This window comes from Chiloscyllium plagiosum, chromosome 23, assembly GCF_004010195.1.
Source record: "Chiloscyllium plagiosum isolate BGI_BamShark_2017 chromosome 23, ASM401019v2, whole genome shotgun sequence".
Taxonomy (NCBI): domain Eukaryota; kingdom Metazoa; phylum Chordata; class Chondrichthyes; order Orectolobiformes; family Hemiscylliidae; genus Chiloscyllium; species Chiloscyllium plagiosum.
Genome location: NC_057732.1, coordinates 32,146,312 through 32,164,289, shown reverse-complemented (window position 1 = coordinate 32,164,289; position 17,978 = coordinate 32,146,312). Strand labels below are relative to the sequence as shown.

The window sequence follows — 17,978 nt, the reverse complement described above, 5'->3', positions numbered from 1 at the left end:
ACTCACCCATTGTAGTCTATGCTACTTTCTCCCCACCCCCACCCTCCTCTAGCTTATCTCTCCACGCTTCAGGCTCACTGCCTTTATTCCTGAAGCGCTTTTGCCCGAAACGTCGATTTCGAAGCTCCTTGGATGCTGCCTGAACTGCTGTGCTCTTCCAGCACCACTAATCCAGAAACAGGCAATAAAATGTTGTTTAACCAGTGATGCCTACATTCCATGAATGAAAAAAAATGTAGTTCTTTCTTTAATCTGTTGACTGATTTTTTTTATTTCATTCATAAAATTACTTGGATCTCTATACAATTGGTCATGCCATTCTTGTGCACACATTACATTGCTTTACATACAGACATCGAAATTTATTTTTCGTATATACAAGTCTGTACATTTACTATCCAGCTCTTCTGCTGAGGCATCAGCGGAGCCCAAATGACTGGGTGGGCCCCTGTTCTTCATAGGCAGGCAGATGTTACATGGTCTTTCCTCACCGCGCCTTGGCTTCAGCGCATCCCTCAACACGTAGTCCTGGACCTTGGAATGTGCCAGTCTAAAACACTCAGTCATGGTCAACTCCTTCAGCTGGAAGATCAACACGTTTGAGACCACCCACAGAGAGACCTTCACCTAGTTGATGATCCTCCAGGCACAGCTGATGTTCGTCTCAGTGTGCGTCCCGGGGAACAGACCGTAGAGCACGGAGTCCCGCCTCACGCGCTGCTCGGGACGAACCTCAACAAACACCATTGCATTCCTCTCCAGACATCTTCTGCATAGGCACATTCCAGAAGAAGGTGTGACAGTCTCGTCCCCCCCGCAGCCGCTTCAAGGGCAGCGTGTGGTGTGGCTGAGAGTCCAGGTGTGCATAAAAGATCTCACAGGCAGAGCCCTTCTCACCACCAGCCAAGCCATGTCTTGGTGCTTGTTGGAAAGTTCTGGCGATGAGGCATTCTGCCAAATGGCTTTGACAGTCTGCTCAGGGAACCGCTCGATAGGATCCGCCCTCTCCTTTTCCCGAAGGGTCTCAAGGACACTACGTGCTGACCACTTCCTGATGGACTTGTGGTCAAAGGTGATTTTCTTCATAAACTTCTTCATGAAGGACAGGTGATACAAAAAGGTCCAACTACTCAGAATGTTCCACGGCAGCGGGGCCAGGCCCATCCTTCGCAACACCAGGGACAGGTAGAACCTCAGTACGTAGTGACACTTGGTGTTTGCATACTGGGGATCCACGCACAGCTTGATGCAGCCACACACAAAGGTGGCCATCAGGGTGAGGGTGGCATTGGGTGTATTTTTTTCCCCCATTGCCCAGATCTTTATACATCGAGTCCCTTCAGACCTGGTCCATCTTTGATCTCCATATAAATTGGAAGATGGCCCGGGTGAATGCAGCGGCACAGGTTCTGGGAATAGGCCAGACCTGTGCCACGTATAACAGCAATGACAGTGCCTCACACCTGATGACCAGGTTTTTTTCCGCGATGGAGAGCGACCGTAGCTTCCATCTGCAAAGTTTCTGCCTCACTTTGCTGATACGCTCCTCCCAAGACTTGGCGCACGCCCCAGGCCCCCCGAACCAAATACCCAGCACCTTCAGGTGGTCGGTCCTGACGGTGAAGGGGATCAATGATTGGTCGGCCCAGTTCCCGAAGAGCATGGCCTCGCTCTGGCCTCGGTTTACCTTGGCCCCCGAGGCCCGTTCGAACTGGTCACATATGCACATGAGTCTGTGCACGGACAGCGGATCTGAGCAGAAAATGGTGACGTCATCCATGTACAGGGAGGCCTTAACCTGCAGGCCCCCGCTGCCAAGAATAGTCACTCCTCTCAGGCTCTCACCTCCACTGCACTCCAGGGCAGGGAGTTTCACAGATTCACAACCCTTTGACAGAAGTAGTTTCTCTTCATCCCAGTTTTGAAACTACCTCTTTTCACTGTATATCTATGACCTCTTGTTCGACGCTGTCCCACAAGGGGGAACATCTGTTCAACATCCACCTTATTAGTCCTCTTTAGCATTTTAAATTTCTCAATCAGACACCCCCCCCCTCATTCTTCTGAACTCCAGCAAGTACAAGACCAAGCTATTCAAATGCTTCTCATATTACAGCCCTTTCATGCTTCAGAAAAAAAAAGCATTTAGTAGAGTTTACAAACTTTGATACATTTCAAAGATTTTTAAAAGCTTCATTTTTAAAAACTTTAAGTGCTTCACAAGAAAAAAAATCAGAGCTTGGGAGAAGTAAATTACCACCAAATAACCAGAAAATACACTTTAAAGGTTTATTAGTTAAATTTGATACAGTTGAACAGTGATACAGAACTAACAAAGACTGGTAAATAAGGAAAAGGCTACAAAGATATTTGCAAGTTTGCAGTGGTTCAAAATAAAGCTTTTCCTGAATACTCGAAGACAAGTTTAAATTTTATTCATTAAAACACTTTCACAGCAATAAATGTAATTAACATAATAAGGAAATATAGAAAATAACATAATGTTTCATGGCAGCTTTAACATCAGACCATAGTATTTAAGGGGATATTTATGTATATTCCTACCATAAAGAAAAATTCTAAGGGAAGGATATATCATCTCTGGTTCATTAAAGAAGTTGAAGAATGTATCAATCTTGTAAACAAAAAGGCATATAATTGAGCACAAATAAGTAGCAGGTCAGATGTCGTGACAAAATATAAACAATGACAGAGAATGACAATAAGATTAATCAGAAGACATTACAGTATGAGAGGAAGCTAAGTGGAAATACAGAAATGAATAGCAAAACTTCCTACAAGTATTCAGAAAGGAAAGAACTGAAATAAGCACTAGTCCTCTAGAGAGTGAGAATAGGGTGTTAATAGTAGGTAATACAGAAATAGCAAAAAAACCCACATATTTTTCTTCTGTCTTGACTACAGAGAATTCAAAACATTCCAGTAATAGCTGTAAATTGGAGGTAAAAGGGAGACAACAGTAGGGAGCTGTACTGTGCAAACTGACAGAGCTGCAAGCTTAGATCTGTGTCCTGATGGACTTCTTCCAAAGATCTTCAAAGAGGTTGCTAATGAGGTTAGACATCCCTTGGTGCTAATTTTCCAAAATTTGTTAGATTCTGGAAGTTTCATCAGACTGGAAAGTTGCAAATATAACACCTGTATTTCAGAGGGATCTATAAACAGGAAGTTATCAGTCAATTATAGAGTTTTACAGCATTGAACAGACCCTTTGATCCAACCAGTCCATGTTGACTGTGTTTCCAAACTAGTCCTACCAGCCTGCATTTGGCCCATATCCCTCTAAATGTTTCTTATCCATGTTTTATCCAAATGTCTTTTAAATGTTGCAATTACCTGTATCCAACACTTTCTCTGGCAGTTCATTCTACATGCGAACCACTCTGTATAAAAAGGTTGCCCCTTGTGCCCTTGTTAAATTTTTCTCCTTAAATAAAATTCCTAGTGTGCAAACAGGCCATTCAGCCAAGAAGTCTACACCAACTCTCTGAAGAGCATTCCACCCAGACTCCCTAGGCATCCTATCCCTGCAATCCCCATGGCTTATCCACCTAACTTGCTCAGCCGCAGGCAATTTAGCATGGCCAACCCACTTAACCTGCACATCTTTGAATTGTGGGAGGAAACCAGAGCATCCAGGGGAAATCCACACAGACACAGGGAGAACCTGCAAACGCCACACAGCCAGTCACTCTAGGCTAGAATTGAAGGCCAGATCCCTAGCACTGTGAGGCAGCAGTGCTAACCACTGAGCCACTGTTCCACCCCAAGGTATGCCTGCACAGGACTTGAACGCATGATCCTCAAATTAAGCCTCTGACGCTTTACCAACTGAGCTATCTGAACTCTACTCTCACCTTAAAAATACGCGCCCTAGTTTTGAAGTCTTCGACCACAGGGAAAACACCCTTGTCATTCATCTTATCTATGCCCCTCATGATTTCATAAACCTCAAGAAGGTCACCCCTCAACCTCCTACACTCCAATGAAAAAAATTCCCAGTCTTTCCAGTCTATTTTTATCTTTCAAATCCTCCATTCCCTGCAACTTCCTGAACTTTCTCCAGTTTAATAATAGCTGAAAATGTGTTGCTGGAAAAGCGCAGCAGGTCAGGCAGCATCCAGGGAACAGGAGAATCGACGTTTCGGGCATAAGCCCTTCTTCAGGAATCTGAAGAAGGGCTTATGCCCGAAACGTCGATTCTCCTGTTCCCTGGATGCTGCCTGACCTGCTGCGCTTTTCCAGCAACACATTTTCAGCTCTGATCTCCAGCATCTGCAGACCTCACTTTCTGCCCAGTTTAATAATATCCTTCCTATAATAGGGCGACCAGAACTGCACACAGTTCTCCAGAAGAGGCCTCACCAACATCCTGTACAACCTCAACATGACGTCCCAACTTCTATACTCAAACGTCTAAGCATTGAAGGCAAGCATACTAAATGCCTTCTTAACCACCCTGTCCATCTGTGACACAAATTTCAAAGAATTATATAGCTAAACCTCTAGGTCTCTCTGTTCACAACACTACCCTCAGGGTGAAAAGGTGTGGTGCTGGAAAAGCACAGCCGGTTAGGTAGCATCTGAGGAGCAGCAGAGTCACTGTTTTGAGCATAAGCTCTTCATCAGTAATGTGAGGGTGCCCACAAGGGCTGAGAGATAAATGGGAGGGGGTAGACCCCCAGGGCCCTATCATTAATTGTATAAGTTCTGTCTATGTTTGTCTTAGTAAAATGCATTCCTCACATTTATTCAAATTAAACTCCATCTTCTACCACTCCTCAGCCCATTGACCCAATTGATCAAGATCTCTTTGTAATCTTAGATAGCCTTTTTCATGTCGACTATATGACAAATTTTGGTGTCATCTGCAAACTTACTATACATGCCTCCTTTATTTTCATCCAAATAATTTATATAAGTGACAAACAAAAGCAGACAAAGCTCCGATCTCTGTGGAACACTGCTAGTCACATTGGTTAAAAACGGACAGTATGAAGAACATAGGAGCTATGGTTGGTAAGTTTGCAGATGATTGGAGGTGTAGCGGACTGTGACAAATGCTACCTTAGAATACAAAGGGACATTGATCAGATGGACCAATGGGCTGAGGAGTGACAGATTAATGGGATTAGTGGTGCTGGAAGAGCACAGCAGTTCAGGCAGCATTCAAGGAGCTTCGATGCTGCCTGAACTGCTGTGCTCTTCCAGAACCACTAATCCAGAATCTGGTTTCCAGCATCTGCAGTCATTGTTTTTACCTGAGTGACAGATGGAGTTTAATTTAGATAAATATGAGGTGCTGGAGTTTGGAAAGGCAAATCATGACAGGATTTATGCTCTTACTGGCAAGGTCCTGGGGAGTGTTGCTGAACAAAGAACCTTGGAGTGCAAGTGGAAAGTGGAATCACAGGTAGATTGGATAGGGAAGAAGACATTTGGTATGCTTGCCTTTATGGGACAGTACAGTGATTATAGGAGTTGGGAAGTCATGTTGCAACTGTACAGGACATTGATTAGGCCACTATTAGAATATTGTGTGCAATTTTGGTCTCCTTGCTATAGGAAAGATGTTGTAAAACTTGAAAGGCTTCAGAAAAAATATACAAGGATGTTGCCAGGGTTGAAGAGTTTGATCACCATCTTCTGATGAAAAAGTTGCCACTTAGATCCCTTTTAAACATTTCCCCTCTCACCTTAAACTTATGCCTAAACCTAAACCTTAAGACCTTGTCTATTTACCCTATCCATGCCTCTCATGAAAGTGGTGGAGGCTGGTAAAGTGACAACATTTAAAAGTCTTCTGGATGGGTATATGAAAGGAAAGATTTACAGGTTTATGGGCCAAGTGCTGGCAAATGGGACTGGATTTATTTAGGATATCTGATCGGCATGGGCGGTTGGACCCAAGGGTCTGTTACCGTGCTGTACAGTTCTATAACTCTAAATATGTCTTTTTTTTTATTAACGGGATATACCATGTGGATTCCCACAGAGCCTAGGGTCTTGTTACTATTTGACGACATCATAAATTAAAGGGGTGGGAACGAAAATGAAACCCCTAAAAATAAAAACAAAACCGTTTAGAATCTCACGGAGCCCTCGAACAAATGTATTTTGACCTTCTTGCAAATTGAATGTATTCCTTACGTGTCAGCAGCGTCAACACTTGAAAGAGTACTCGACTAGTGTAAAAGCAGATTGGACTATCCTGTAGTTGTGGAAAATGCCGTGGCAATGCATGCGAAATCTGGCCTTATACTGGCCTCTTGGCGGGGATCGATCGGTATAGTACTAGCTCTCCAATTTAAATCCCTCCAGATCGTTTGAAAAACCGGCAAAGACATGGAACGAGTCACAAACTGTCCATTCTCTGACTAAGATGGCGGGGCGGGCTTGGACGTCACCGATTGGCACTGTCAACCAATTAGATTCGGAGTGGAGACGGCTCGAGCCGGGGCGGGGTTGTCGCCGAGAAAATGGAGTAGGTGCCGTCCTGAATGAGTGGTGTGCTATAGGTCAGAGGACACTGGTGAAGATATCCAGAAGGTGAGTTGGTGCTGTTTCTCTTCCCGATTCTGAAATTTCGTGGCGAGAGTTTTATATGTCTCACTTTTGCAAGCTATTCTATTCAGATTCACTGCTATTTGATGTTTTAAGCTCTTTGCTGCCGGTTTTATCATCTGTAGTGATTAGGCATAAAGGCACAGATAACAGTGTGGGGGTGAGACAGCTATCGGCTCCTCTGCTTCAGATAATGGACACTCCCGTGTTGGATAAAGTGAACAAGATTGATAAGAGTCCGGTCAGACTTGTTTAGATGCAGCTGTGGAGTTGTGATGCTATTTCGGAACAAGGTATTTGACATTGGCAAGTTCAGTCCCGTTCTGGGTTTTGCTGTTTGGAAATCGCATATCCTAAAATGTCTCACTTGTATCAAATGCGTTTAGATGGGGAAATAGAAATTTTGTTCATTTTTGAGATCCATGGGCGAATTTTTAAAAAAGTCTCCAGGACTGGCAGGTGCGGGCGGAATTTACTTTTTAAGGAGTAGAATAGCTTAAATTTGTTAACTAAACCAATCACTAAGGGAGACGAAATCCTTGGTAAAGCCGAAATAAAATGCTGAATAATACCGCTAGGCTATCAGAAAAGTCGCTTTAAAGACAGTAGCGACCAAGCTATTGCAGTAAGAGCAAACACCAGAAATCTGTGGAGAAAAGCAGTTAATGTTTTGTGTCCAGTGACCCTCTAGAACTGAGTGGGAGTTTTTCCAGTAATTTTGTTTTGTGTATGACTTTCAGTATCCGTAATGAATTGGGAATAGAGTTCGAAAGGACGCTTAGCGAATATCTAACAAAAGTACTATTGACAATTGCAAACGACTGGTTGCCTGCCTTTATTAAAACAACACTATTTTAAAAAGAATGAAACCTGAGACACCAGAGTGCCTTTTAAATATAGTTTCAAGCCACTTAATCAGGTAATCATGTGACTTGAGAAATTTCACATCAAGCATGTGATGTGAGCCGCAAAGAGGAAATGTGGTATGAACTAAAGCGTAACAAGTATCTGGAATTTCTATTCATTGTGGCAAGTAAGTTGTGACTTACAAATTAAAGTAAAATACTTTTTAGATGCTTGAAATCTGAAATGAAAACAAGTTATTGGGAATATTTAGGTCAATGGAGAAAGGAACAAGAGATAACGTTTCAGGACAATGTGCTCTTTCCAGAATATTATTTGCTGTTGACTTTATCTCTATTATTCTAATTTCATTACAAATAAAAATTAGAATAAAACATTGGTTCTGTGCTTCATTATTTATACAAGCTTGCCTTCAGGTTTTTTTTAAAAAAATGTGCTTTATAAGCTATCGGACAAGGTACAATGGAAAAGGAAATTGCTACAAAGCAACCAGTTTCCATTAAATAAATGTCCGTAAAGCAAATATCAAACGGATGAGTGAAACTAAGCCTCCCTTTTGACAGTGAAAAGCAAGTAATACCTGTCTGGAATAGAAGATTTGTTTTAAAAAAAAATGTAGAATGAGAAATATCAATTAGCTGAAATCAACAAAAGAATGAAAATTTCCAGACGTTGCTGGAAAAAGCTTAGCAGGTCTGGCGCATCTGTAGAGAGGAAGCAGAGTTAATGTTTTGGGTCCAGTGAATTTTCTTCAGAACAAGAGTTACTTTGAGCTGAAAGGCTGTAAAACCAGCCCGATGCCATGTGGAGCTGGTTCACCTAAGGATAACCTGCAGTCTAATCCAAGGAACAAAAATCAGAACACCTAAATAAAAGTGGAAAATACAAGAAATACTTTGACAGTTAAGGCAGCACCTGCAGAGCGATTAAAAGTACAGTTGATAAGCTTTCATCAGCCATTTTACATATAAACCAGAGTGCTTCTCTGCTGGCAGATTAATTGGTATACAAGCAGACACTCATTATGACATTTATGCTTGTTAAACTAACTTTGCAGATTTTTGAGACTAAAGTATTTGTCAGGTGTATGAAAGATTTTTGTTACACCTGGAAGCTTCTCTCCAATGTGTTTAATTGAGATCTGTCTCTTGATTAAATTCTTAAAATGTTAGCCTGGAGCCATGTTCTTTTTAGAGCAGTAAGACTGTGCCATTTTCTAGGTCTGTAGATTAACGTGCAAAGATGGCCTATAATAGTGTGGTGTTGTATTTCTGTCAGATGTGAGAGTTTCCATGTTACTGATGATTTATGTCAGCAAAAAGTGTCTTTGGTTCCAAATCCTATCAGATCATGTGGATCAATTGGAGGGGCAGTTAGAGGCAGTGAAGAATTTACAGGAGCTCTGAGTGTGATGGATGGCAGTTATAGGAAGGGAGAAAAAAAAACACATACAGTCAGGTAGATGGCTTACCTCCTGAAAAGATAGAGGGAGGCAGGTAGTGCAGGAGTCTCCTCTGGCTATCCCCATCTCAAACAAGTATGCTGTTTTGGGAAACATAGGGGTGATGGACTCTCTCAGGAATGTAGCACAAACATCAGTTTCTGGTACTGAGAATGGCTGAAATGCAACAGTGGTATGTCAGGTTCCAAGTGATTTTGTGACAGGGGACTTACTAGTCAAAAGCACAGACAGACGTTTCTGTGGCCAATAGTGAGAAATCAGTGGTATATTGCCTCCCTGATGCCGGGATCAAGGAGATCTCAGTACAGAATCTTCTCAAAGGTGAGAGGGACCAGCAGGAGGTCATTGAACACATTGGAACTAATGGCATTGGAAGGAAAAAGGATGAGATTCTGAAGGGAGGATATAGGAAGTTAAGCAGGAATTTAAGAGGTCCTCAAGGATAGTAATATCTGGATTATTCCTGGTGCAATGAATTAGTGAGGGTAGGAATAGGAAGGTTGAGTACATGAATGTATGCTGAAGAGCTGGTGGAGGGGAGAAAGGTTCATACTTTTGGATGATTTGGAATCTTTCTGGGTAGAAGTGACCTGTATAAAAAGGATGGATTTCACCTGAATTGGAAGGGGACTAATATGCTGACAGATTTGCTAGAGTTGCTCTGGAGGATTTAAACTAGTAAGGTGAGGGTGTGGGATCTGGGGGGAGAGTGATGAAAGAGATCAATCTGCGATTAGTACAGTTGGGAAAGGGAGCAAGTCCAGCTGTCACTGAGCTGGAACAGAGCAGAAAACAAGGTAGGACTGATAGACTTAACTAATGTATTTCAATGCAAGAGCCCTAACAAGGAAGGCAGATGATCTCAGGGCATGATTAGGAACATGGGACTGGGATATCATAGCAATTACAGAGACATGGCTAGGGGATGTACAGGATTGATAGCTTAGTGTTGCAGGATACAAGTGCTACAGGAAGGGTAGGGGGGGGGGGGGGGGGATGAGACAGTGGTGTTTTTTTTGTAAGGTATAACATTACCTCTGTACTTTGGGAAGGCATTCCTGTGAATTTTTTTGCAAGGTTTGTAGCTCAGATTGAGCTCAGGGTGTAGGTTTGTTCACTGAGCTGTAGGTTTGATATCCAGACTTTTCATTACCTGGCGAGGTAACATCATCAGTGACCTCCAAGTGAAGTGAAGCTGTTGTCTCCTGCTTTCTATTTATGTTTGTCCTGGATGAGTCCATCCAGGATAAACATGAAAGCAGGAGACAACAGCTTCGCTTTACTTGGAGGTCACCACTGATGTTACCTAGCCAGGTAATGAAACGTCTGGATTTCAAACCTACACCCTAATCTTGTGAATATGTGCAGTTATTTGGGAGGAACTGAAAAATAAGAAAGAGGTGATCACGTTATTGGGATTGTGGTATAGACCACCAATAATCAGCTGGAAATTGTGAAACAAATTTGTAAGGAAATCTGTTATCTGTAAGAATAATAGAATGGTTATGGCAGGGGCCTTTAACTTTCCAAACATAGTAGTGTTAAGGGTTAAGATGAGAGGAATTTGTTGAGTCTGTAGAAGGAAATGTTCTGATTTCAGTACATGGATGTATCTACTGGAGAAGTGCAGAACCTTACCTACTCTTGGGAAATGAGGCAGAGGAAGTGCCTGGGTGTCAGTGAGGGAAGCACTTTGGGGCCACGACCATAATTAATCACTTTTTTTTAACAAACTGGAAAAAGACTGGATCTAAGAAGTTGAAGTTCTAAATTGGAGGAGGTCCAATTTTGACAGTATTAAACTAGAACTTCCAAAAGTTGATTGGGGGTGGATATTCACAGGTAAAGGGCTAGCTGGGGAATGTGGGGAAATGGATGGTAACATCTTAAAATTAGTGGAGATGCTGGATGTCTTAAAATGCATGAATGTCAATAAATCCCTGGGACCTGATATGTACACTGGATCTCCATGGTAAGCTAGGGAAGTGAATGGGCTCCTTGCTGAGATATTTATATCATTGATAGTCACAGGTGAGGTACCAGAATACTGGAGATTGGCTAACGTGGTGTCACTATTTAAGGTGGTAAAGAAAAGCCGGGGAACTATAGATCGGTGAGCCTGACATCAGTGATGGGCAAGTTGTTGGAGGGAGTCCTAAGGGACAGGATTTCCATGTATTTGAATAGGCAAGGACTAATTATGGATAATCAGCATGGCTTTGAGCATGAGAAATTGCCTTGCTAACTTGAGATGTTTGAAGAAGTAATGAAGAGGATTTATGAGGGCAGAGCAGTAGACACAATCTGTATGGACTTCAGTAAGACATTTGACAAGGGTCCAGAACTGGCTCAAAGGTAGAAGACACATGGTGGTGGAGGATTGTGACCAGTGATGTGCCACAAGGGATCGGTGCTGGGTCCACTGCTTTTTGTCACTTACATAAATGATTTGGATGTGAACGTAGAAGGTATAACTAGTACTGTTGCAGATGACACTAAAATTGAAGGAGTGGGCAGCAAAGAAGGTTACCTCAGTACAACAGGATCTTGATCACATGGGCCAATGGGCTGAGGAGTGGCAGATAAAGTTTAATTTAGATAAATGTGAGGTGCTGCAATTTGGAAAAGCAGATCAAAGCAGGGCTTACACACCTCTAATGGTAAGGTCCTCGGGAGTGTTGCTGAACAAAGGGACCTTGGAGTGCAGTTTCATAGTTCCTTGAAAGTAGAGTTACAGGTAGATAGGATAGTGAAGAAGCTGTTTGGTATGCTTTCCTTTATTGGACAGAGCATTGAGTATAGGCATTGGGAGGTCATGTTGCTGTACAGGACATTGGTTCGACCACTTTTAGAATAATACATGCAATTTTCATCTCCTCCTTATCGGGACGAGTTTGTGAAACTTGAAAGGGTACAGAAAAGACCTTGCAAGGATATTACCAGAGTTGAAAGGTTTATAGCTTTTGCAAGAGGCTATGTTGTCCTGTTCCGTATCTGTTGAAGCAAACACGAGACATGGTATGGCTTTACCTCTCTCTTCATTCCGGGCCCTGGATGGAGAGAGAACGATCACCCGTGTGCACAGAGACAGGAGTTCTTGGTCTTCTCTCGAACAGCAGGTTCTTAATAAATTATAGTCACTTACAGGGAGCAGCTTCCAAATAAAGCAACATTTGTATTGATTGGGTGACCATTACAATCAGCGAGCATAAACAGTAAAGATTAAGCCATCTAGCATTATACAATGGATATTCTTAACCTTGCTAACTGATTTTTACATAATGAATGCTTTTTCGCCTCGTCAACCCACTACCCTTGTCTCTAGTACCTCATTGTTTACTGTACTGTCTTATCTGGTCAAAGTCATGCTCGCTGAGCCATTGTCAAGCTTAAGTCTTTCCCTACCTGCTCATATCTTGTATGCTTTCTCAATCTGGCCATTTAAGCCGCTGTGCCATTCAATAAGATTACGGCTATCATTCTTTTCGTGGCCTCAGCTCTGTTTACCTGCCCTCTCAGTATAGCCCTTAATTCCTTTCCTGATCAAAACAGTATCAATCTTAGCTTTGAAAGCATTTACTGAGGAGGCCTCAACTACTTCACTGGGCAACAAATTCGATAGATTCACAACCCTCTGGGTGAAGACCTTCCTCCTCAATTCAGCCTTAATCTGCTCCCCCTAATTTTGACTCTGTCATCTTGTTCTCGTTTCACCTGCCAGTGGAAACAGCCTCTCTACTTCTGTCTTTATCTATTCCCTTCATAATTTTATTTTTTTCTCTATAAGATCCTGCTGTTATGTTCTTTTTTTTTCTTGAGGTTCTTACACACTTGATGTAACTGCAATATGACAACTTCTGTGAACAGCCAAAATTTATTAAACAAGTACAAGCTGTGGAGGAACCCATTGCAAAGCTGTCAGGAGATCTCTCTGAACAAAAGAAATAGTCTGTCCTTTTATACAGTACAAGAGTTTCACATTAGTCAGTAATTTCCACAAGACGACCCCCAGCCATTTCCTGCACAGTCACATGCTACTTGGCACAATGTTTCTTGAAATGATGTGATTACTACACTGTAATGTAAATCATCCCTTAATGGCCAGATTTGTTGTAAATTGTTTGGTTTTTTTTTAACAGCAGGCAGTAGTCAACTTTAATTGCAATGTACTTGTTGATTCCTGAATAGTGGATGATGTAATTCTTTTACTCTGAATAACTAGGAAATGGCCATGGAAATGACTCTGGCAAGGGATGAGAATGTAAATACTTTACATGCTAACTGAAAAACAGACATACCACCCTGGCCTCGAACACTTGATTTCCTGCAGGACAGCAGAGCAAATTAATCCTTTAATATTTTACCCTCTTTGGCTTAAATTCATTGGAATTTAGAAGAATAGTCTACTGTCTCTCCTAAGAGGTAAAAACAATGACTGCAGATGCTGGAAACCAGATTCTGGATCAGTGGTGCTGGAAGAGCACAGCAATTCAGGCAGCATCCGAGGACAGGCAAAATCGACGTTTCGGGCAAAAGCCCTTCATCAGGAATCCTGATGAAGGGCTTTTGCCCGAAACGTCGATTTTGCCTGTCCTCGGATGCTGCCTGAATTGCTGTGCTCTTCCAGCACCACTGATCCAGATACTGTCTCTCCTAAGCCAACCCTCTCTACTCTAGTGAATCAACTTTGTGAACCTCATGATCCTCCTCTGCACCCCCTCTAGTGCCAGTACGTCCTTTTCTCAAGTAAGGAGACCAAAACTGCATGCAGTACTCCAGGTGTGGCCTCACCAGACCCCTATCCAGCTGCAACATAACCTCCTGCTTTTAAACTCAATCTCTTTTAATAATAGGCAAAATTCCATTTGCTGCCTTAATTACCTGTTGTACCTGCAGATCAACCTTCTGTGATTCTTGCACAAGGACACTCTGATCCCTCTGCACAGCAGCATGCTGCAGTTTTTTTTACCATTTTAAGTAATACTGTTATTCCTACCACAGGGCTCTGTCCTTGGGCCTCTATTGTTTGTAATTTTTATTAATGATTTGGATGAGGGGATTGGAGGATTGGTCAGCAAGTTTGCAGATGACACAAAGGTTGGAGGTGTCGTTGACAGTATAGAGGGCTGTTGTAGGCTGCTGTGGGGCATTGACAGGATGCAGAAATGGGCTGAGAGGTGGCAGATGGAATTCAACCTAGATAAATGTGAGGTGATGCATTTTGGAAGGTCGAATTTGAAAGCTGAGTACAGGATTAAGGATAGGATTCTTGGCAATGTGGAGGAACAGAGAGATCTTGATGTGCAGGTACATAGATCCCTTGAAATGGCCACCCAAGTGGACCGGGTTGTTAAGAAAGCATATGGTGTTTTGGCTTTCGTTAACAGGGGGATTGATTTTAAGAGATCATGAGATCTTGTTGCAGCTCTATCTAACTTTGGTTAGACTGCACTTTGAATACTGCGTCCAGTTCTGGTCGCCCTATTATAGGAAAGATGTGGATGCTTTGGAGAGGGTTCAGAGGAGGTTTCCCAGGATGCTGCCTGGACTGGAGGGCTTATCTTATGAGGAGAGGTTGACTGAGCTCGGACTTTTTTCATTGGAGAAAAGGAGGAGGAGAGGAGACCTAATTGAGGTATACAAGATAATGAGGGGCATAGATAGAGTCGATAGCCAGAGACTATTTCCCAGGGCAGAAATGACTAACACGAGGGATCATAGTTTTAAGCTGGTTGGAGGAAAGTATATAGAGGGGATGTCAGAGGCATCTTTACACAGAGTTGTGAGAGCATGGAATGTGTTGCCAGTAGCAGTTGTGGAGGCAGGGTCACTGGGGACATTTAAGAGACTCCTGGACATGCATATGGTCAGAAATTTGAGGGTGCATACATGAGGATCAGTGGCCGGCACAACATCATGGGCTGAAGGGCCTGTTCTGTGCTGTACTGTTCTATGTTCTATGTTATCTCCACTCTTTACTTTCTATTAGCTAACCAATCCTCTATTGCCGTTGCCTGTAATGCCTTGCATCTCTATCTTATGCAGCAGCCTTTTGTGCGGCACGTAGTGAAATGCCTTTTGGAAATTTAGATACACCACATCTACTGGGTCTCAGTTGTCCACCATGCTCATAATGTCTTATAGAATTCCAATAGATTAGTTAAGCATGACCTGCCCTTCATGAACCCATGCTGTGTCAACCCAACGGGACAATTTCTATCCAAGATGCCTTGCCTTGCTATTTCTTCCTTTGTTATAACTTCAACATCTGTTGTGGGGAAATGCTTAAGCAAACCAGTCTATAATTCCCCATCTTTTGTCTACCTCCTTTTCTAAACAGTGGCATCACATTTGCTGTTTTCCAATCTGCTGGAACTTCCGCAGAGTCCAATAAATTTTGTAAAATTGCCATGGCTGCATTTGCTGTTTCTCCCATCATCCATTTTAGCACCCTGGGATGCACTCCATCAGAGCCAGGAGACTTGTCTGCCCTTGGCTCCATTAGTTGGCCAACACTGCCTCTTTCATGATATTAATTGTTATGCTACCTCCAGTGCCATGGGCTCTTATCTTGACAAGTCTAATGTGTGGTATCTGATCAAATTCCTTTTTGAAAATCCAGATATATTCTATCCATAACTTCCCCTTAATCTATCCTGCTCATTTACGGTGGTATGGTGGCTTAGCAGTTAGCAATGCTGCCTCACAACACCAGGGACCTGGATTCAATTCCAGCCTTGGGTGATTGTGCAAACCCCGCGCAGACATTCTCCCTGTGTCTGCGTGGGTTTCCTCCGAGTGCTCTGGTTTCCTCCCACAGTCCAAAGATGTGCAGGTTAGGTAAATTAGCCATGCTAAGTTGCCCATAGTGTTCAGGGATGTGTAGGATAGTCAGGAGTAAAATGTAGAGTAGTAACTGGGTGGGTTACTCTTCAAGGATCGATGTGGACTTGGGCCGAAGGGCCTGTTTCCACAATGTAGAGATTCAATGATTACCTCCAAGAATTCTAGTAGATATCAGATGTTTCCTGTTTGTGAAGGCATATGGATTCTGCTTGACTTCACAATGTACACACTCTCTAAGATGTTTCAAATAACAGACATTAATCTAATTTAGCTATAGTTGTAATTTTAATTGTCTTTTTTAAATGTGTTACGTGGCAGATTTCCAATTCTCTGGAACTTTCCCAGCATCTCAGAATATCTGAAAGATTACCACCAATGCATGTACTTATACCCAAAACGTTGCTTCTCCTCTTCTAATGCTGCCTGACCTTTGTGCTTTTCTAGCACCACACTCTCAACTATATTCCCATCTGGCTCAGGGGACTTATCTACTTCATGTTTTTCAAAATTTCTAGCACACCCTCCTCCTTAACACCAAACAGTTTGAACATATCTCCCTAATCTGTCAAATCTATCCAGCAATCGCAGCAAATGCTCCCTAAACTACTTGCACCTTCTGTCATGCATTTCCCTTCAAATATCTGTTCCCAATTTGTGCTGCACAGTTCCTGTATAATAGCATTGTAATTCCCACTCCCCCAATTAATACTTTCCCATACTGTCTGTTGCTATCCTACTCTATAGTAAAGATCAGGGAGTTGTGATCACTCACCTGAAATGCTCTCCTAAGGGATCTGGTTCATTGCCAAGCACCAAATCCAATATGGCCTTCCCTCTAGTTGGCCTTTCTATATATTGAATCAGGATTCCTTCCTGGACACACCTGACATCTGTCCCATGTAAACTATTTGAATTAAGGAGATTCCAATCAATATTAGGGAAGTTGAATCTGCCCATGGCAACAACACTATTACTTATGTACCTTTCCAAAATCTGACTCCCAATCAGCTCCTCTGTCTCTGCTACTGCTGTGTCTGTAGAAAACTCCAAATAGTGACTGTTCCTTGTTTCTGACTTCTATCCATACTCATTCAGTAGACAGACCCTCCTCGAAGACCTCCCTTTCTGCTACTGTGGTGCTAGGGATGTAGGTTTGCTCACTGAGCTGGAAGGTTCATCTTCAGATGTTTTGTTACCTAGTATGGTGACATCCTCAGTGAGCCTCCAAATGAAGCACTGCTGGTGTTGCCCGCTTTCTGTTTACATGTTTGAGTTTCCTCTGGTTGGTGGTGTCGTTTTCAACAAGCCTCCACACACTGCAACACAGAGGAACTATGCAGAGCAGAGGAAAATCACTTATACAGTGTATTCAAAAAGAACAAGTACCCAATGAACACAGTCTACCAATTTCTGAGCAACAAACCCAGATAAAACATGTCCAGAAACCCTAGCCACACTCCCCTACATCAAAGACATCGCAGAAATGACTGCCGGACTACTCATAGCCCACAAACCCACCACACTAAAACAGCAGCTAATGAACTTGAAAGACTCTATACAGACAGCGAGCAAAACTAACGTCATTTACAAAATAGTTTGCAAGAGCTGTAATAAATGCTACATTGGACAAACGGGCAGAAAACTAGCCACCAGGATACATGAACATCAACTAGCCACAAAATGACATGACCCATTCCCACTAATTTCCTTACATATAGATGAGAAAGGACACCACTTCGACTGGGGCAACACATCCATCCTAGGACAAGCCAAACAGACATGCACGAGAATTTCTAGAAGCATAGCATTCCAACTGGAACTCTAGCAACAAACACATTGATTTTGATCCGATTTATCACCCCCTGAGAAAAAGAACAGGAAATGACATCACCAACCCTGGAATGCGAACATATAAACAGAAAGGAGGCAACACCACCAGTGCTTCGGAGGCTCGCAGAAGATATTACTTAGTATGGTGATGAAATTTCTGAAAATTAACCTTCCAGCTCAGCGAGCAAACCTACGTCCAGAACCTTAACCTGAGCTATAAATGTTCTCAAAACCCACTAACTGTGATGCTATCCCAGATTAGCAATGACACTCTCTCACCTCTTTACCTCCCTATTCCTTTTTGACGCATCTAAACCCTGGAACATCCAACAGACATTCCTTCCCCTGTGATCTCCCAAGTCTCTGTAATGGCCATAATATCTTGGCTCCA

General features: G+C 42.6%; 1 protein-coding gene across 3 annotated transcripts in view; it reads left to right on the top strand.

The window, feature by feature from the left end:
* Positions 1-6,469: 6,469 nt before the first annotated feature.
* Positions 6,470-17,978, top strand: part of slc26a5 (solute carrier family 26 member 5) — an 81,450-nt gene continuing 69,941 nt past the window's right edge. Inside the window, exon 1 of one of the 3 annotated variants that reach the window (XM_043713848.1) lies at positions 6,470-6,570. Coding sequence is in view for 2 of the 3 variants with exons in the window: in XM_043713849.1 (XP_043569784.1) it covers positions 6,842-6,878 (37 nt within the window). In the remaining variant the exon portion in view is untranslated. Of the gene's footprint in view, positions 6,571-6,668; positions 6,879-17,978 lie in introns of those variants that run through there. The other 2 variants (XM_043713849.1, XM_043713846.1) reach the window with 2 other exon arrangements.